This window comes from Canis aureus, chromosome 1 (genome assembly GCF_053574225.1).
Source record: "Canis aureus isolate CA01 chromosome 1, VMU_Caureus_v.1.0, whole genome shotgun sequence".
In the NCBI taxonomy this organism is placed as follows: domain Eukaryota; kingdom Metazoa; phylum Chordata; class Mammalia; order Carnivora; family Canidae; genus Canis; species Canis aureus.
Window position 1 is genome coordinate 55328663 of NC_135611.1, and position 18554 is coordinate 55347216.

The following is an 18554-nucleotide window of genomic DNA, read 5'->3' on the forward strand; positions in this document are numbered from 1 at the left end:
AGGAGAGCTGATGAGATGGGAAACCTCCACTTCTGCTTTCTTTCTTATATGCACCGTTTCTCATAATAATCTGCAGAGTACCCCCCCCCATCACAGTCACCTGGGCTGTGAAAATATTCCTAGGACCTACTGCAGACCCAGGAAGGATCCCCAGGGTAGGGTTCTAGAATCTGCACTTTTTCTTACTTAGCTTCCTCCTACTTCTGGATTCCCTCAGCTTCCCAACATATTATTGCAAAACCATTGAAACATACAGAGCATAAAGAACATCCATGTAAAATACATTGTACCCAGTGCAAATGTGTGCGCTTTCTGTGTGCGCGTGTACATACACATACATCCGTGTATTGTTAACCTCAAAAACAGAAGTCAGTTTTTTTTTTTTTTTTTTTTACCAGCAAAAATAGGTTTATTTGGGAATAACAGAGAACTGCAATTTAGGACATGCAAGCTATGGCAAAACCATAGGCAAGTCCTCCAAACAAAGGAGAGGAACGCTATTTTATGGAGAAGAAAGAGGAAATTGGGAGATGTTGTGAACCAAAGTCCTTTGGAAAAAAGCAAGAGTTCAAGGTGGAGATGATTTCTCATTGGCTGAATTGTAGCTGTGGTGGATTTTTTGGTATGAGGAGCAGTCCAGTTTTCCTTGTTGGGGCCTGTAATCCACGATTCTGCCCCGTGGACCACTCTTCTCCTGATAACTGACGGTTCCTATAAGGGACACTGAGTAGCAAGGCTCCCTCCACCCTCTTCTAGTGTATCCAGGACATCTCCCTGTGAGCGTGCACACACGCATGCTCTCCCTGAGCGCGTGCACAATGACGCACGCAAGTGTGTACGGGCTCTGTTGGTGAGTGCGCGTGCACACACACGCATGCATGACGGGCTGTCTCTCTCCCGGTGAGCGCGCTGCACACACACGCGTGTTTGCACATGCTCTCTCTCGATCAGCACATTGCCATATACGCACGCAGGCCTGTGCGTGCAGGCTTTTGCGCGTGAGCGCGTGCACGCACGTACCTCCGCGTACGTGCACACAGTTCGGCTGCACGGTGGAAAGGAGGCAGACGTCAGGACTTTCCCCGGTGCGGCGTGTCTGCACCGGGAGCCGCACACGGGGACCAACTCAGGTGCCCCAGACACCGACCCTCTGCCTGCCCCGCCCCGTCCGAGGCTGGCTGGCAGGTCTGGGTGTCCCTTTTGCCCGGTGGGAACACGTCTGACCCTCAAAGCAAAAAACTGACTCCTGCGTGCGATGTGATACAATTTTAAGGACGAGGCACCGCAGGGCGACGCAGCCACCTGGACCGCCAGCCTGGGAGCTCCCGGAGCCGGAGGCCCCGCCCCGCCCGCCAGGCCCCGCCCCGCCCGCCAGGCCCCGCCCACCAAGGCCCCGCCCCCGTGAGGCGGGCTGCGCGCCGGCGCGGGGGGCGTGGTCTCGGCCGCGTCGCCGCGCGCCGTGCGGAATCTGCGGCGGCCGTTGGCCGTTGGCGCGGCTTGGGCGGTTGTCTTGGAGAAGCAAGATGGCGGCGACGGCGGCCGCGGTGGTGCCGGAGGAGGACACGGAGCTGCGAGACCTGCTGGTGCAGACGCTGGAGAACAGCGGGGTCCTGAACCGCATCAAGGTGGGCTGGGCCGCGCCGCGGGGACGCCGGCCGCGTCGGGGGCCGCAGGGCCAGGGCCGACAGCGGGCGTCACAAAGAGGCGCGGGGCCGCGTCCCGGCCGGGTCGGGGTGGGGGAGGCTCCCTGCGGGGCCGGGGGCTGGGGGCGGGGCCGGGTCGGGGTGGGGGGGCGCGGGGACAGCCTCGGGGGGCGGCTCCCTGCGGGGCCGGGGGCTGGGGGCGGGGACAGCCTCGGGGGGCGGCTCCCTGCGGGGCCGGGGGCTGGGGGCGGGGCCGGGTCGGGTTGGGGGGGGGCGCGGGGACAGCCTCGGGGGGCGGCTCCCTGCGGGGCTGGGGGCTGGGGGCGGGGCCGGGTCGGGGTTGGGGGGGCGCGGGGACAGCCTCGGGGGGCGGCTCCCTGCGGGGCCGGGGGCTGGGGGCGGGGCCGGGTGGAGGGGGCGGGGCGGGGACAGACCGGGGGGTGGGGGCGGCTCCCTGCGGGGCCGGGGGCTGGGGGCGGGGCCGGGTCGGGTTGGGGGGGGCGCGGGGACAGCCTCGGGGGGCGGCTCCCTGCGGGGCTGGGGGCTGGGGGCGGGGCCGGGTCGGGGTTGGGGGGGCGCGGGGACAGCCTCGGGGGGCGGCTCCCTGCGGGGCCGGGGGCTGGGGGCGGGGCCGGGTGGAGGGGGCGGGGCGGGGACAGACCGGGGGGTGGGGGCGGCTCCCTGCGGGGCCGGGGGCGGGGCCGGGTCGGGGTTGGGGGGGCGCGGGGACAGCCTCGGGGGGCGGCTCCCTGCGGGGCTGGGGGCGGGGCTGGGGGCGAGGCCAGGCCCGGGGGGCGGCTCCCTGCGGGGCCGGGTGGAGGGGGCGGGGCGGGGACAGACCGGGGGGTGGGGGAGGCTCCCTGCGGGGCCGGGGGCCTGGGGCTGGAGGGGGGCGGGGACGCCGCGCGGGGACTGGACCGAGGGGCGGCTCCCTGCAGGGTGGGGGCTCACCCAGCCCGGGGGTGCTCTCCCCGCGCTGGGATACTGGGAGCTGCGGCGGCGGCGGGCGCGCGGGCAGCGCCGGGGTGGGGGGACGAGCGTTGGGCTCTGTGCGGGAGAGCATCTCAGGGCGCCCTCGGACCCCTCCGCACCTGCCCGCTAGGCGCTGGGGTCGCGTTAGTTTTCGCTTTTGGGCTGCTAGACGATGGGGCTGGTGCCTGTGGACATATGTCGTATATGCACTTCTTGCCATGAAAATTGCCTTGAAACAATTTTTGTTTTTTTCCTTCCCTCCTATTTTTAAAGGCTGAACTACGAGCAGCTGTGTTTTTAGCACTAGAAGAGCAAGAAAAAGTAGAGGTATGAAATCTACAAATTTTAATATTGCCACATTCACCTGTGTTTAATTTCTGATCACTTAGTCGCCGTCCTGGAATAGTAGTACTTGTATTCGTGTGTAGCCGGCGATGGTTTTGAACTAGTAAGGAGTAATTTCTTTAACTATCGGAACACAGGCAAGATTATTCTCCTTCTGTCTGTGTTTTAGAATTCTGGGGTAACCTAAAAAAAAAGTTCAGGTGCTATAGTCACTCTGGGGCCCGTACTGAATCTTGGGTGGTGGAGGTGCATTTCCATAGGGGAAATCTGAAAAACAAGGTCGTAGGAGCTCTGTGAGGCACGGGTTTCATTGTCCCTGAGTCTGCAGCACTGTTACTACAGCAGTGTGCGCTGTGGATGCCCAGCAGGTGCAGGGAATATAGGATGCAACTGTTCTCCACTCTCTGACCACCCATTTACTTTAAGCTCAGTGTGGTCTGTCTCACTGTCCAAAGTCCACTCACTTCTTCATATAAGTGTATTTAGTTTTTTTCCTCTATCATGTCTTCCCACTACTGTGAATAAATATCCTGGAACTTGTCAGCAGGAATCCGTCTGTAACCCTTCTAAAGGAAGGTCTTCACCTTCCTATGACAAATATGTCTCATCTCTTCTTCATTTCTTTAATGTCACAAAGTGCTTCAGTTCTCTTCTGTTTTTGTCCAGGTGTCCGTCTTCTCTCAGTCGCCTTCTGTTCTTGACTTCTCTGGACCCTGCAGTTCATGTCTAAGAAACTGCACCTGCTTCATCTTCAGCCATACTTGCTCTGGAAAAAACTGCAAATGTCATTTAATTGAGCAAACTAACCTCCCCTCCTTGCTTTGGTGTGTATGCATTAAGTAGTCCCCCAGCACTGGATCACTACTGTGATTCAGTGGTGGGTACCAGCCTCAGCGAAGGTCTGTGCAGGCTGAGTCCTCTTCACTCAGCACCTCCCACTTAGCTTCACTGTTCCTTGCACTCTCAACAGCTGGCCTCGTTTCTTCCTTCACAAGGAAATAGGAGCATCAGGTCCTAACTCTGTATTGCATCCCGCCCCCCCCCCCCCACCCCCTGCAATCCATCATTCAATTCAGAAAAAGCTACCCTGTATGTATTTATTCATACCATTTTCCTACATGTTTTAGTGGAGGAGTCTCTGTTTAGTCTAAGAATAGTCACATTCTCTGGGTTTTGACTTCTAGGTACCCAGCTCCTCAGCCATTTGCTGTGCCTTTGGCCTCTCCCTTTCTGTGGGTTCTTTCCTTGAGCATAGAAGCATATTTAGATCTCAAGGAGATAGCTGTTTTCTTTAATCCATGTTTTGCTTTTAATACTCCTCAATTTTTTCCCTCACAGCCGAACTTGGAAAGAATACGTGTGTCTTTCTTATGTTCCAGGCACTGTTTAGCCGTTAACATCTTAAATCCACTTAAATCCATTCGCCTTAAATCCATTACATGTAAGGAATTATCTTTATGGGATCAAGAAGAATCTTTTTATGGAGTATGTTTTACTTCTTACCTGTGTTCTTAATTTAGTTGTTCTTTGTTGCATCTGAAATTCTTAATTCCTCCTTTCCTTCCTGAAAATCTCCCTTGATATTTGGGACTTTCTGTTCTCTTTTCTTTTTTCATTTTGAGCATTCCTTAGTTTCTATTTCTCTATCCCTGATTCCAGTCCTTGGAGCTATTATCCAGTAGCTCTCATTCTGTGTTCTCTCCCTGGATGACCTTAATTCTACCAGTGACTTCAGCCCTGTATTGTTGAGCCGTGCCATGAGCGTCAGACCTGGATGTGACACTACCTGCTAGAGTGGTCTGGCTTATGGGGACCACTCTTTGTCCAAGCAGATCTGAGCGTCACCTGGACCTTGCTCCTCTGTGTGTCTGCTCTGTCGCCTGGTTCTGTCAGCTCTGTACCTGAGATGTCTAAGGAGATTCTCTCCTGCCCTCCTAGCGTGTGCTTCGCTATTGCTTTTGCAGATTACTTTACCCCTTCCTTCTCTCCAGTCTCCCCTTCGGTTGTGTCCCTCAGCATCTTCCTGAAGTCGTTTCTCTGCAGTGCTCCTGGTTTAGTTGTTTATAATACATATCCGATCTTGTCCCTCCATTTTCCTTAAGTATTTCAGTTGAGTCAATGTCTTAAAATTACCTAGACCAGCCTACTAAGGACCTTTGTGATCGTCCTTCCTTGTCTTTTTTGAGTCTTTGAAAAACAACTTTATTGAAGTGCAGTTGACCTATAGTAAACTCAGTGTACTTAGATGTGCAGTGTATTACATTTTAACATTTATGAAACCATGGAAACAATCAAGATTGTGTACCTGTACTTGACCCTCCAAGACTTCCTCCCTGCCACACACTCCAAGGCTACCCATCCCATGCATTTTAAGAGCCATACACGTAGGGATCCTATAGCACAGACTCTCTTTTCTGTTTTTGATCTGGCTGAATTGATTCAGCATAATGCATTTGAAATTCGTTCATATTGTCATTTGTAGGAATAGTTCATTCTGTCTTAGTCCTGTGTGGTGTCCATTGTACGGATATGTGACAGTTTGTTAAGTCGTTCATTTGCTGATGGGCATTTGGCTGGTTTCCAGTTGTCAAGTGTTATAAATAGGGCCTCTGTGAGCATTCATGTCCACGTCTTTGCTTGGATCTGTGCTTTGCTTTTGAGAAAATGCCCACAGATGGGTCACAGGGTTGGGGTACTTCTAACTTTATAGAACATTATTAGACTACTTTCCAAAGTGATTACACCATTCATAATCCCATCCACAGAGCATGAGACTGCTGTTACACCTATAATTCATTCAGTCTGCTTAAAGAAACTCGAGTGAGCTAGAAATATTTTTCCTGTATTTCAAATGTCTAATGACAAGAATAAGTTGGCCTAAGCACTACACAAAATCATGTTACATACTTCTGATGAGCTGCAAATAGCAAGTGTGTAATTTGAGTCCTGCTCACAGTAAGCATGCTATAAATGGTAGATACCTACAATGACAAAATGTCAACATGGATTTAGAATAATAAATATAAGTAAATGCAGTTGGTTTTGTAATTAAAGTAATAAGATTTCACAGGAGTATTTGAAGATTAGCTTCTAAAGTGGTTTAATAAGCAATTTATGAAATATTTAAAAGTTAACTGCAAGTTTTCACGTATGGTTTCATTTTTATAAGCTCTGAGAGAGTAAATAGCATGAAAGAATTCATGTAGTAATCAATAGTTATGGAATGGGTTTAACCATAATTGTATGACTGACTGTATTCTATTTATATCTTTGCCAAAAAATTAAACCACATTGTGTAGTTGTTTTTAGGATAAACACCTGACAAAATATTTCATTTTTTAACAGAACAAAACTCCTCTAGTCAATGAGAGCCTGAGAAAGTTTTTAAATACAAAAGATGGTAAGATGTGTAATTTGTTCCTGTTTATTTTGTCTGTCTCTGAATTTTCTTTTTCCTTTTTTTAAAAAAGATTTTTATCTATTTATTCATGAGAGACAGAGACAGAGACATAGGCAGAGGGAGAAGCAGGTTCTATGCAGGGAGCCAGATGCGAGACTCTATCCAGGCATCCCAGGATCATGCCCTGAGCTGAAGGCAGACGCTCAACCTCTGAGCCACCCAGTCATCCCTGTCTCTGAATTTTCAATTGCTGATTCCATTTAAGAGAGTTGAATTTTTTTTAAAAAAGATTTTACTTATTTGAGAGAGAGCTTGAGGGCATGTGCTTCCACCCAGGAGTTGAGGAGGGAAGGAGCCTCACAGGGAGAAGTAGACTCCCCTTTGAGCAGGGAGCCCGACACGGGGCTCACGGGACTCTAACCCAGGACCCTGAGATCATGACCTGAGATGAAGGCAGATGCTTCACCAACTGAGCCACCCAAGTGCCCCAAGGAGTTTTAGATATTTTTTGAAGTCTGTGATTCTTATAGGTTCTCATTTTAAAATTGTTTTATTGTACGACTGTTAAGTTTTGAATATTATTGGTCATGGAAAATTTTTGGTTAAAACTTTTTACTATAAGAAGCAGAATAGTCTAATCCGCTTACAAAATGTCACGTTGTCTTACTAATAGTTAGCTTCGAACTGATGATTCTAATGAAAACACGAGACTGAGATTTTCATTACTTGTGTTCATCAAAGATAAATTTATAATTTAAAAAATCTAGAAACCTTTCTTCTTCAATTAGTTAGTTACTCTTACTTCCTGGTGTTAGTGCAGGGGCCTCACGGCTCTGACAGGTGTGCTCACCGCCTCTCATTTTGCAGGCCGGCTGGCGGCTAGTCTTGTTGCAGAGTTTCTCCAGTTTTTCAATCTTGACTTCACCTTGGCCGTTTTTCAGCCTGAAACCAGCACCGTAAGAGTAATGATTTTTACATCTATCCTTTGAAACCATCCTTGGTACAAATGAGTTCATTATAACCTGAACCTTAACAAAATTTGACACTTTTTAGTGTTTTACATGTAGTTTTTTGTAGTTGATTATCTGTTTTTCTTAAAAAGCCATCTGAGCTGGAGGTAGATGGTACCCATCTGCATCATAGAACTTTGAAAGGAGTGTTTTGTAGAATTGTTATTATGTCAAACTACATTCATTCATGGAGACTTTGGATGTAGAGATTTGGTAAAATAAATATATAATTTTTTTATATTATGGGCATTTTATTCATTAGAAAAATGATCTGAGTTTAGAGATATCTTTACGTTTCAAAAATATTTTTCTTTAGTGTCTGAAAATAATGTGCATACTTTTGTGAGTTTTTGTCTTACTTGTCACGTGTTACTTCTTCCTTAGTTTCAAGGTCTTGAAGGCCGAGAGAATTTAGCCCGAGATCTAGGTATTATTGAAGCAGAAGGTACTGTGGGTGGACCTTTATTATTAGAAGTGATCAGACGTTGTCAACAGAAAGAAAAAGGGTCAACCAATGGGGAGGTAAGTATAATTCGAGCCTATGTTACCTTCTTCTGTTTTAATAATTGGCTACTCAGTATAGCCATGCAGATTTTTGCATACATAGTGAATCAAAGTTTAAATGAAAAGAAGCTGTTCCTTAAAAACAAAACAAAGCACACTCAGATTGCATAAATATGCATTTTGATGAAAATTGGAGACTGAGTCTGGTGGTACACTTGTTTTGCAGATGGGCACATAGCATCAGGGTCAAGGGCCAGGCTCTGTCGAAACAGCTGCAGCTCCTCCATTGATTAGCCTTTGGCTTTGGATGTGGGGTCCTCTCCCCGCTCCGCCTGTGTAAGATGGGGAGAGTGGACTGCCTTGTGGGCATCCTGAGGCTTGATGCACAAGTTAGTGCATGTTAAGTGCAGAGAACACTCAGCTCGTTAGTCATCATTTTGTTACTTTAAACATAACAGAGCTGAATGAGAGGCTGGTTAATAATTTTTTGAGGTTAAGGGCTTTTTAAAAATAGACAAAGCTGTTTAAGCTGTTGATTGTGCTTAGTTTCCAAACATTGTCAAACTCCTGTTTTCTTGATTAGCTATTTCCTTTCTTACTCCTTTTTTAGAAATCCAATAATGAGATTAACAGTCTGATTTCTATTTACAAACATTAGTTTTGCATGGAGATACTGTTTCACAGATGTGGACAATATGGTAGTTGTCTCAGACACCGGTTTATAGGTAAGAATGTGAGGCACTGCTGTACTGTGTGGAGAGTCCCATTGTGTTTTAGAGTCTTTGATCGTCAGGAGAGCCTGACTGAGCACCTGTTGCATATAAGACATAACAAATGGGTCCTTGAATGAAAAGATAAAATTTAAGATGGTTTCATGGATGAGAAGAATTAAGAGTTATTAGAGATAAAATACGCTGATGAAAGGAAATGGACGTGTAAGTGATGGCTTATGATAATAGAGGGAGTGTATGGTAAATGGTTAGTGCCACACATTTTAGGAGTTCAGATTTAAAGAGGAGCAATGATTTTTCAAGTGGAAATGTTGTTAAATTCAGTCTTTATTTGAGAGGAGAGGAGAGGACTGGGAAGGTGTTCTAAGAAGCCTACAGGGAGCTAGGTGGTAGGGTGGAATGCTGGAGGGGGCAGTGAGAGCGGAGCATTGGGGTTGGGTGGCGCTGGGGCAGGGAGCAGAACCAGAACTGGGGGGGGCAAGTCAGCCTGTGCAGAGCACAAGTTGTCACTGCAACTGCACATTATAATTTCATTCATTTGCAGTTCCTTCACAAGTTTTTGGTGTGTGCTTATCCTATTATGGGTATTGTACTAGCTACTAACAACAACAACAACAACAAACAACATAAACGTAAAGAACTCCAGACAGTCTTGCTTCCTACTCTCTCCTGGGCCAGCAGTGGTGGTGGTGGTGACAACCTGTGTTTTTCTTCTGTTTCTGCCCTTGGCTGCTCATGAGTTCAGTTCTCTGTGGTGCTGGTGGCCCTCATTCTCTGCCGTGCTCTCCCTGGACGTGTTAGCCTGAGCCTGGGCTCTGAGCTAGGCTGCATGGGGTCATATCCCAGCTCTGCCTTGTGTGTGACTCCCTTAAGCCACTTAACCTCCACGTTTCTGAAGTTCTTCACCACTGATTGGGGATGCTCAAAGTAATAGCTCATGGCGGGTGGTGAGAACTGAGGGAGATCAGGGTAGGGAGGCTCTGGCAGCAGTGCCTGCAGTGTAGGCATCTCCGAGGATTTGCCTTTATCATCGCTGTTTGTCATTTTGTTCTCATTACTGTTTGGTGACTCCCTGTGTCTAGCCCAGTGCTTTCCCCAGCGTGAAACCATGATCTCCAGCTCTTCAGCAAACGTACCCCCCCCACTCCCCATGAACTAACACATTTGAATCTTGTGTGAAAAAACAGACTTCACTCTAACAAAGCGAAAGCTATACATATGAGACAGAAAATCTACCTCCTCCCAAGTAAGCACCCCGTTCCAGTTCTTGTCCCAGATTTCTCTGTTTATGTTGATCCTGTTTCTGTGACTCCTTGGTTTCAATCCAAGGAGCCGCCTCTCTGCTGTGCCCTGGGCTCAGTGTCCTTCTGTCAGGAGGGTGTCTCTGCCCCACCCCGCCTGTACCCGGTGGTTCCAGCAGGTGGTTCCAATAGCAGGCTGTGAGAGAAAGCAAGCTGAGTTACCGGAGAGCTCTCTCTTTGCTGCTAGACAGGGTGTCTGCTTCACACTGAGACCCACTCAGAGCTTGCTTGTCTCGTTGGGTTGATTTGGAAATGAAAACTCGGTGTGTTCTTCATGTGTCTTTCTACCTGGTGGATCTGAAGCCTCTCCAATCCATTTGCCCTGTTTAGAGCAGGATAGGATTTCTGTAGCTTCAAGAGGTCATTGTTTTACTTTGAAATTTGAAACTATTATGAAATACCCACTCTTTGCTACTTTTCCCCTCTTGATACTGGTGTATGTCATTTTAACTGGTGGTGTGTTTATGTATGCCCATATAAGTCAGTGGTTAAATTCATATTTAAAATTGAGAGCTCACAGGTGTTTTGGTTCTTCCATCGTTCACTAGTTTTTATAACTTTGAGAGGAAACCTGTCATTTATACTGAAATAAAAAATTGTAGGTTTTATTAGTCTTTGACTTCTGTTGCTGGAGAAGAAGACTAGCTGTGGATTAAGCCCATTGAACTCAGTGATGTTTTTACCAAAAGTGCATTTAAAAACAGGTTGCGAAAAAAAAAAAAACAACAAAAAAAAAACAGGTTGTGGGCAACCCCGGTAGCTTAGCGGTTTGGCGCCGCCTTCAGCCCGGGGCGTAATCCTGTGGACCTGGGATCGAATCCCACGTCGAGCTCCCTGCATGGAGCCTACTTCTCCCTCTGTCTGTGTCTCTGCCTCTCTCTTTTCTCTCTGTGTCTCTCATGAATAAATAAATAAAATCTTTAAAAAAAAAAAAAAAAACTACTGAGGTTGCTGTTCCCCACATCCTTTAGCGTGACTTTGAGTGGATTTTGCAGGGTGTTGGATGTTCCCCAGTATGGACAATTCCAGCACTTGGTTGTTGGCTGTGCCGCCCCCGTGTCCTCCCATCTAGGGCATCCTTTAGTCAGTCACTCCTGTCCCATCAGCAGCACCCTCTGGTGGTGCTGTCAGCAGTCTGCATCCAGCACCCTTGCTGACTTAATTTTACAGTTCAGCTCTTCATCTTTTCCTTTCCTCTTTAAAAATTGTAGTCATTATGTAATGGCAACCAGATAGTTTCCAGATTTCTCATCCTTGATGTTAATTAAGATCCTGTGTGATGTGGTGTCAACTCATCTTTCTAGCCTTATGCCTTTTCTTGAAACGTGGAACATATGTTTCAGCCAGGCTTGCTTATACTTGAAAGTGGCTTTTGCTTTCTTGTCCTCTCATCTGCTCTCCACCTGAAATGGTGCATCATCCCCATACCCCACTGTGGAATGTTGTCATTCCTGGTCTGTCTTCCCCTCTGCCTTCTGGGATGCTTCCTCTTGATTTTCCTGTCTCCCTGCTGGCAGGTGTTGTAACTGAGTGCCTGGCTTTGCCTCGGTGTGGTAGCTGCCTGCCGTTGCCTGGCCCTCTCCACACATCATGCCTTTGCTGGGGACAAGGGCTTGGTCTCACCTTTGTAGCCTTTGCAGGGTCCAGCCCAACTGAGACTCTTCTTCTTTTTCAAAGATTTATTTATTTGTTTTAGAGACAGTGCTTGCGTGCAGGATGAAGGGGCAGAAGGAGAGGGAGAGAGAATCTGAAGCAGACTTCCACTGAACCTCTTGCGGGGCTTGACTCTGAGCTCATGACCTGAGCTGAAATCAAGAGTTAGATGCTCCACCAGCTGAGCCACCCAGGTACCCTGAGGGGGAGGATTCTTAACAGATGATGTATTTCAAGGTCAGTAGGAACCTTTTGCAGACTTCTGTACAGAGGAAGTACTTGTTTGGAAGGTGAATTTGTGAAGGTTAGATGGTGAAATTGGGAGACGTTCAAAGACTAGAAGAAGTGAAACCCACTATAAGGCTCATCTAGACAGGAATGGTGGCAGTAAATGCAGAGATAAATGGGCAGAAAAAGATTCTCCTTTAAAGGAAGAAGGAGCAAGATTTGGCAAATTAATCTTATGGCAAAGGAGTAGGGTCTCAGAGGGTGATATGGCAAGAAGAAAAGCTTGCAAAGGTGAGATGAGGTTTTCAGCCTGGGAGAAGATGGTGCTGTACCAGAAGTCATGGGGCTCAAGGGAGGAGCAGGAGGCATGAAGAGCAGCACATTTCCATATGTAAAAACTATAGTCATGGGAAGGATTTTTATACCAAAGTAACCAATATGTAATATGCACACAGTGCACATAGCTGCTTATGATGTAGTGGATGAATTTTAAGAGGTTATTTCCATTGAAGAAACATTTAAAAATTTCTCTTTTGCATTTAGCATAGTGCTGAGAATCAACCAGCTGGTGCCCTGAAGGTGGTGGTTTTGTGATGCTGCAGGGTGGGGTACAGTGCAGTGGGGTGGCCAGAGATGAGACGATAGCATGAATGTGCAGAGGAAGAAGGAGAGTGTGGCTCTTTGAAGAGGGTGGTGTGATTTATGAGCTGCTGTTTGATAGTCTCGTGACAAAAGGAAGGAGAGAAGTGAGTCAAGAGAGGGTGAAAAGACTAGATGCATGAGAATCACTGGCCGGTGCTGGTGCAGTCACTGGGACGGGGTGCAAAGGGATCGTGTGGGAAGGCCAGCCAGGGTGTGTTGAACTGACGACTGAGTGGCTTGCGAAAGGTGACAGACTGAAATACTTAGGTAATTAGAATCTAAGTGTGTTTTGTTTTGTTTTTGTTGTTTTAGTAAAATTGGAGAAAATCTAATACGATTATATTATTTAGAAAGAATTAAAGATACCATTGTGTAGTGGTTTTAAATGCTAAAAATCTATTAGGCATAATGTATATTTACGTTTTACTTTAAAATATGTTCTAACCTTAAACTGTGAAATATTTTAGGGTGCACTAGATCTATCTGATGCACATTCTCCACCAAAGTCACCAGAAGGCAAAACAAGTGCACACAGTGCTCCCAGTAAGGTGAGTCGGCTGCAGGGACACAAGGACATCTACAGGGCTCTGGTTTTCTCTTGCTCTGACTTGTTCCAAGTTTTGTTTTGCAATGCAAGTGCTGTTTAGTTTCTTGAAATTGCTTTTTTCTGCTTGATGAAGTGTATATTGAAAATTATTTCACGCTGTTCATAGTGTTAGGAATTTTGTGTCATAGAAAGGAATGCTCTGTTAAATCACAGGACTCTAGGATATTTGGACTCATTTTATACTTTGAAAATTTTCTTCCTTAGTTGACAAGATTTACTTTTCATTTATGAACTCCTAGCTTGAGGATCCTAGGTTCCAGACTGTTGTTCCAGAATATTGTGTTGAATGTTGTAGATAGGAGACAAGTTTAGGAATGCAAATTACAATGATTTTTTATATTAATGCGCTATTTTGAGGATTTATAAGAAAATATGTGTGCTCTGGTTGGTTGTGTGTGTGTGTGTGTATGTTGTGTGTGTGGTTTATGGGTTGTTAAAGTTAAGGCCTTCTGATTTCAGGGATTTGGCATACTGGAGAAAAATACTGAGTGGAATGCTGAAATTTCAAGTCCATGATCACAAGAATGGGTAGAACGTGATTGTTAGGGAGCATGTTGTCTCTTGACTGGTTGCAGCAGCCAGTCCCACCTAAGGATGGGTTTGGGTCGGGTTGTGTTGTGACTGTTGCTCTGATTGCCATCTTGCGGGATTAGGGTGAGGCCCCCCTGAGTATGCGGTCAGAGCAACGCTTACCAGTGGTTCCTGGTCCTGTGTTGATTTGGCGGTACAGTTGTGCCTCTTCCATTAGGTGACTCCTAGAGGGCAGGGGTTGTATGCCTAGATGTCTTGCAGGTGCCTGGGCTTAGATACCAAGTGGTTCCTGTTGTTTTGTCCCTGGGTCTGTGACATTGCATTTGCTTTTTATCTTTTTTATTTCATCTTTTCAAATCATAGGATTTTCTGCTTTATTTCCAGCCCAGGAAAGAGACCATCATGCAGTTTGTACGTGTCCCTCCTCTCTGAGATCTAGTTAGCTTCTCTGTGGGAAAGGTTTTCCCTCCATGCTAATGGGAGGCTGTAACTGTGGTTACAGAGAACAAGGTCGTGAGTAAATTTGAAAAGTCCCTTTTAGTGAATTGTCAGATACAGGAGTCTTTGTGAAAAAGCTGTGCTTTCTGTGAAAATGTCCGGCTGTGAAGGGGCTAAAATTAATGCACATACCAGAACATCAGTACCTATAGCATTGAGCTGTTTGGAAGTTCTCTTTTTAGCAAATTAGTATTTTGTAAAGCAAATTAGCACTATGAACCTTTGACATGTGGTGTGTGTTCAGGATAACATTAAAGTCTTGGACATATTTTCTCTATGCAGATTTTATTTTTAAGATCTAAGAATTATGATGAGAATCTTTTAAGTCAGTTAGGAAATGTGGCCTTAAGTACAGAGAAGTGCTGTTAATTTTAAAAGGTGGATTTGGAGAGTGGCAATCCCCTCCAGGTGTCCCCTTACTTGCTCTCACCACCTTCTGTGGGTTGCCCGTGGGGGCGCTGGAGGCCCGTGGGGGTGGTGGAGGCCGGAGGTGGGGCAGCAGAGGCCCTGTGAGGGCGGCCATGCCCTCAGTGCCATGGAGGACTCATTTCAAGATGAGGCCTTCTGGTGGCAGTTCTGTGTACTTCTGGGTATGTGGATTTGGGGATTAAGCACTTTCCCCACCTTTTTCTTGCCAGCTGTCTTTTATCTCTCAGTGGTCTTTGAATCATTTTGGGCTCTCAGCATACCTGGTTGGTCTGGGTGCCCATGGAGAGCACTAGGAGCTGTGGGACGTTGTGGCCAAGCCTGGAGCCCAGCCCCATCCACAGGAACCCGCTTTGTGTGCTCCTGAGTGAGGCAAGGCCAGGTGAGGCCAGGGCAGCTCCTGGAGGAGAGTGCTCTGGAGGCCGGGCCTGGCTTGGCCATGGAGCGCAGAGATGCTGTGGGGCAGGGCAAGGTCGCAGCGTGGACGTGGGACCCAGTAGGTGTGAGGTACGGTAGTTACACGGGTGGAACCACTCGAAGAAGAGAATTAAGGAATGAGAAGAAAAAATATGGGTTTCAGAAAGGAGCATATTGATCAGGGCTTCCATTCCTGAGAGCTTTTCTCATAGGAAACTTTATTAGTTTGATGAATTACTTTCTTTGTAAAGATTTCTACTTTGTGGTAAAATGTCATTTTATTCTCATGCTCAGATACCAAGGTATAAAGGACAAGGTAAGAAGAAGACAAGCGGGCAGAAGTCTGGTGCCAAGGTAACATGCATGAGGGCAGAGGGAAAAAGCAGCCTGTGCCACCGCAGACCGCCAACTCTGTGGGCCTCCTAGCGGGCACTGAATCCCTATTGGCCGAGGGTTCAGTGTTCTATGCCAGTGTCACTGTCTTCTGTCTGAAATCAGAATACAACCAAGTCATGGGGTGTAGAACAAAAAGTAATTTGATTTTTTTATTTTTATCCAGGTGAAAATCATACTGTTGGATTTTAAAAATGTGCTGTCAACAGGCTTTACTTGGAGAATTCTTTGTTTTGTTGGCAATAAAAAGGTTGAAAATACATATTTTCATTTTGAATGGATGGTCATGTACATATTCTTAACATTATGATTTTTATCTGAGGTAAATAGAGCATGAAACTGCTTTTTGGATAAGTCCCAATTGATAAATTGGAGGCTAAACTTAGTTTCTTTCAAGACATTTTTGTGTTCAGCATTCAGCAACTTATCAGACCATTGCACAGTGATTAGCCTTCCCTGAAGCCCTGGCTCATGGTAGGCCCACCGGGACACACAGGGCTGGGCGAGCTGATACTGCAGTGATGGGTGCCATGGCTGCTTTTTTTTCCCTCCCCAAAACATGACAAAAATTGACTAAACCAGTAGACTAGCTGCTTTTAAAATTTAAATATTACAGGTCTTAGAAGCACTACTCATCAGTACACTTCTCACCTTATCTAGAATAAGATACTTAAGATATTTAATATTTAGTTCTGTGAGATTCTTCAGCTCTCGTTGAACCTTAATTTATGTATAGATTATTGAAGACCTTTAAAATTAAAGGGTTTTTAAAATCACATTTGCTATTTTAGCTGTCTTTAGTTCTAGTGGTTTCACTGGTAAATTCCCATTACTATATTTATTCACATTATTTTTATGTGTTAGTCCACGAGAAGACATTTTAGAGTGTTATTTAGTAGGTATGTTTGAACACTTTAGAGAAAGTCGCTGTGTTAAGGGCTGTGGGCCAGCCAGGTTATTATGGTCCCCACTGAAGCAGCTGACAGGCTAATTGGAGAGGTGAGACTCACCTGAAAATATAAACCAGCATGTTTTTAAAGATACCTTTAATCAATTTCTTACACTTTTTAAGAAAGCTTAGAGCATATTTCATGGTATTAAATTTTTATTATCTTATTGGTTAAAACATTTTGAAGAAGTCTGTACATACAGCCAAAGCACAATGAAAGATGAAATTTCACTTTGCAGTGAAATGCGTCCTGGACTTTACCCTTCACTCTGCAGCGGGTGGGCCTCATGTGCTCCCCTTACCTTGGGGGGTGTCTGAGGAATACGGAGGCCCCAGCCCTGGAGCTATAGGCTGTCCGTCGGGCCCTTATACTTCATTTTTGTATTCCCCACCCCAGATTCTTCGTCTCTTTGGAACCTTTTTTCTCCTCTACTTCTGATTTTGTTTCTCTATTGCCTTAATCTGAATTATATTTGGCATTGCCTTTTTGCAGCTTGGTAGCGGATGAACCTGTAGGTCCTCATTCATCTACCTTTCTGCTTTGCCTCGTGCATGCTGTGGGTTTGCAGATCCTTAATATCCTAACATTCTTAACATCTTAGTATTCAAACACCAAGCTGCATGTGGTCTTGAGGTAGCACAAGGCTCCAGGGGGAGCCCTTCACATGGTAGCTAGAGGGCGTTTCCCAGTTGTGCAAATCTGTAAGTGGTGACTCTGCCTGCCATGGCCAAGTGTGCCCTATAGGGACCATGAGCAGAGCAGCAGGAGAGTCCAGGACACTGAGCAAGGAGTGTTGATGTGTCTTGTTACTTTTTTCACATACAGGGAGGCACGGTATTAATGGCTCATTCAGAGATCCTTGGCAGTTTTCAGAGAAGTTATATTCATGTTAGAAATGAACTTTAAAGGTCATTCGTGTGTGTGTGTGTGTATGTGTGTGCATGTGTAGAGACACATAAATGATTTGTACTTGCTATTTTAAACCTGTCAATGTGTGTGCAGAGCAAAATATAAGGTTTTTGAACAAATTTAAGTTGGGTGCAAATAAGTTACACTTCTGGTTTTTGTTACTATTGTGAGACAGTAAAGGATGGATGGGAGAATTGGAATACTGGTGGAGAAGTGTTTGGTGGGGGGGGGGGTTCTTTAAACATTCAAGTGTCTGTTAATACTTACTTCCAAAGTACCCTCCTTAATAGTCTACTTCATTGTAAACTCTCATGTTACTAAACGTGGTGCCAGTTGTCATAGAAAAGAAAATGCATATCAAAAATGACAACAGACTTTAGGTAGGTTCTACTAACTTAGGTTTGTTATTTAAGATGTTAGACAGTTTTTGTTTAATTTTTAGACTCAGATACTTTTTATCATTATGTTAAAAAATAGGAAAGATCATCCTTTTTTGTAACCAGTTCTCAGGTGTTATAATACTAGTGTGTATTGAGGTATTTTTTGCTTCAAGTTCCCATAAAAGGATATTTTTAAATTATTCCCTATTTTTAAAATTCTGGGATAAGCCTGGCTTCTGCTGGTTGAAGGCAGTGATGAAGACCACAAAGCATGTGTGTTTGGGAGTGGATGGATAGGCATGTTTGTGGGTCTTCAGTCTTCTCAGGGCGTTTTAGATAAACCAAGCACTGTCATTCCCTTACACACACACCCAGCCAGAGTGGGTGGATACATGGGCCAACAGCATTTCTGCCACTCGGCCCATAGCTCTGGCCAGCTGTCTGTGTCTAGCTGCTTCAGATCCCAGGCTGGATGTGGGCACTGTCCCCTGGCCCCAGAGCTGCTGGCTGGACCGGGTGGTGGAGCTGTTCAGAGGGTCGTTTTCAAATCTGGCTTCAAAGCCAGAGATACAGTGCCTCTACAGGAATCATAGATCATCTGGAGAGCGTGAGGCACAGAGGTTTTCTAGAAAAACAGAGATTTTAGAGAAGTTGCAATATTCTGTGACTCTAGAATCCTACAGTATTTACTTTCGAGGTCAATAAATTTTAAATATATGTGTGTTGCAGCTGTGGTAAAATTGTTCAAGTCATATCAAGGAAAAGGCTTTGGTGGGGTGGGAGAGGGGAGCTGGGGGCTTGTGGTGTGGGTGAGGAAGGGAATGAATACTCATGCATTTTTAAAATACTTTTGCAAAACTGAGGTATTTCTTTAGCTTTGATGTTTCTCTGTTACTAGTTTGGAAAAATTATTTTTTTAGGTTCTTAAGATACTCTAGTGATAATTCACTTTTTTTTGGCTCCTCGAAAATTTGTAATTATTTTCACTGTGAAACTTCTTTCTCTGTGAGGCTC

At 46.0% G+C, this 18554-nt stretch overlaps 1 protein-coding gene across 6 annotated transcripts in view; it reads left to right on the forward strand.

Moving 5' to 3' along the window:
* Positions 1–1457: 1457 nt before the first annotated feature.
* Positions 1458–18554, forward strand: part of CEP43 (centrosomal protein 43) — a 29129-nt gene continuing 12032 nt past the window's right edge. Inside the window, exons 1-7 of one of the 6 annotated variants that reach the window (XM_077899699.1) lie at positions 1458–1625; positions 2889–2942; positions 6306–6360; positions 7228–7322; positions 7755–7892; positions 12897–12977; positions 15203–15262. In XM_077899699.1, coding sequence (XP_077755825.1) covers positions 1524–1625; positions 2889–2942; positions 6306–6360; positions 7228–7322; positions 7755–7892; positions 12897–12977; positions 15203–15262 — 585 coding nt within the window. In that variant the 5' untranslated portion in view covers positions 1458–1523. The remainder of the gene's footprint in view (positions 1626–2888; positions 2943–6305; positions 6361–7227; positions 7323–7754; positions 7893–12896; positions 12978–15202; positions 15263–18554) is intronic. The other 5 variants (XM_077899696.1, XM_077899700.1, XM_077899703.1 and 2 more) reach the window with 5 other exon arrangements.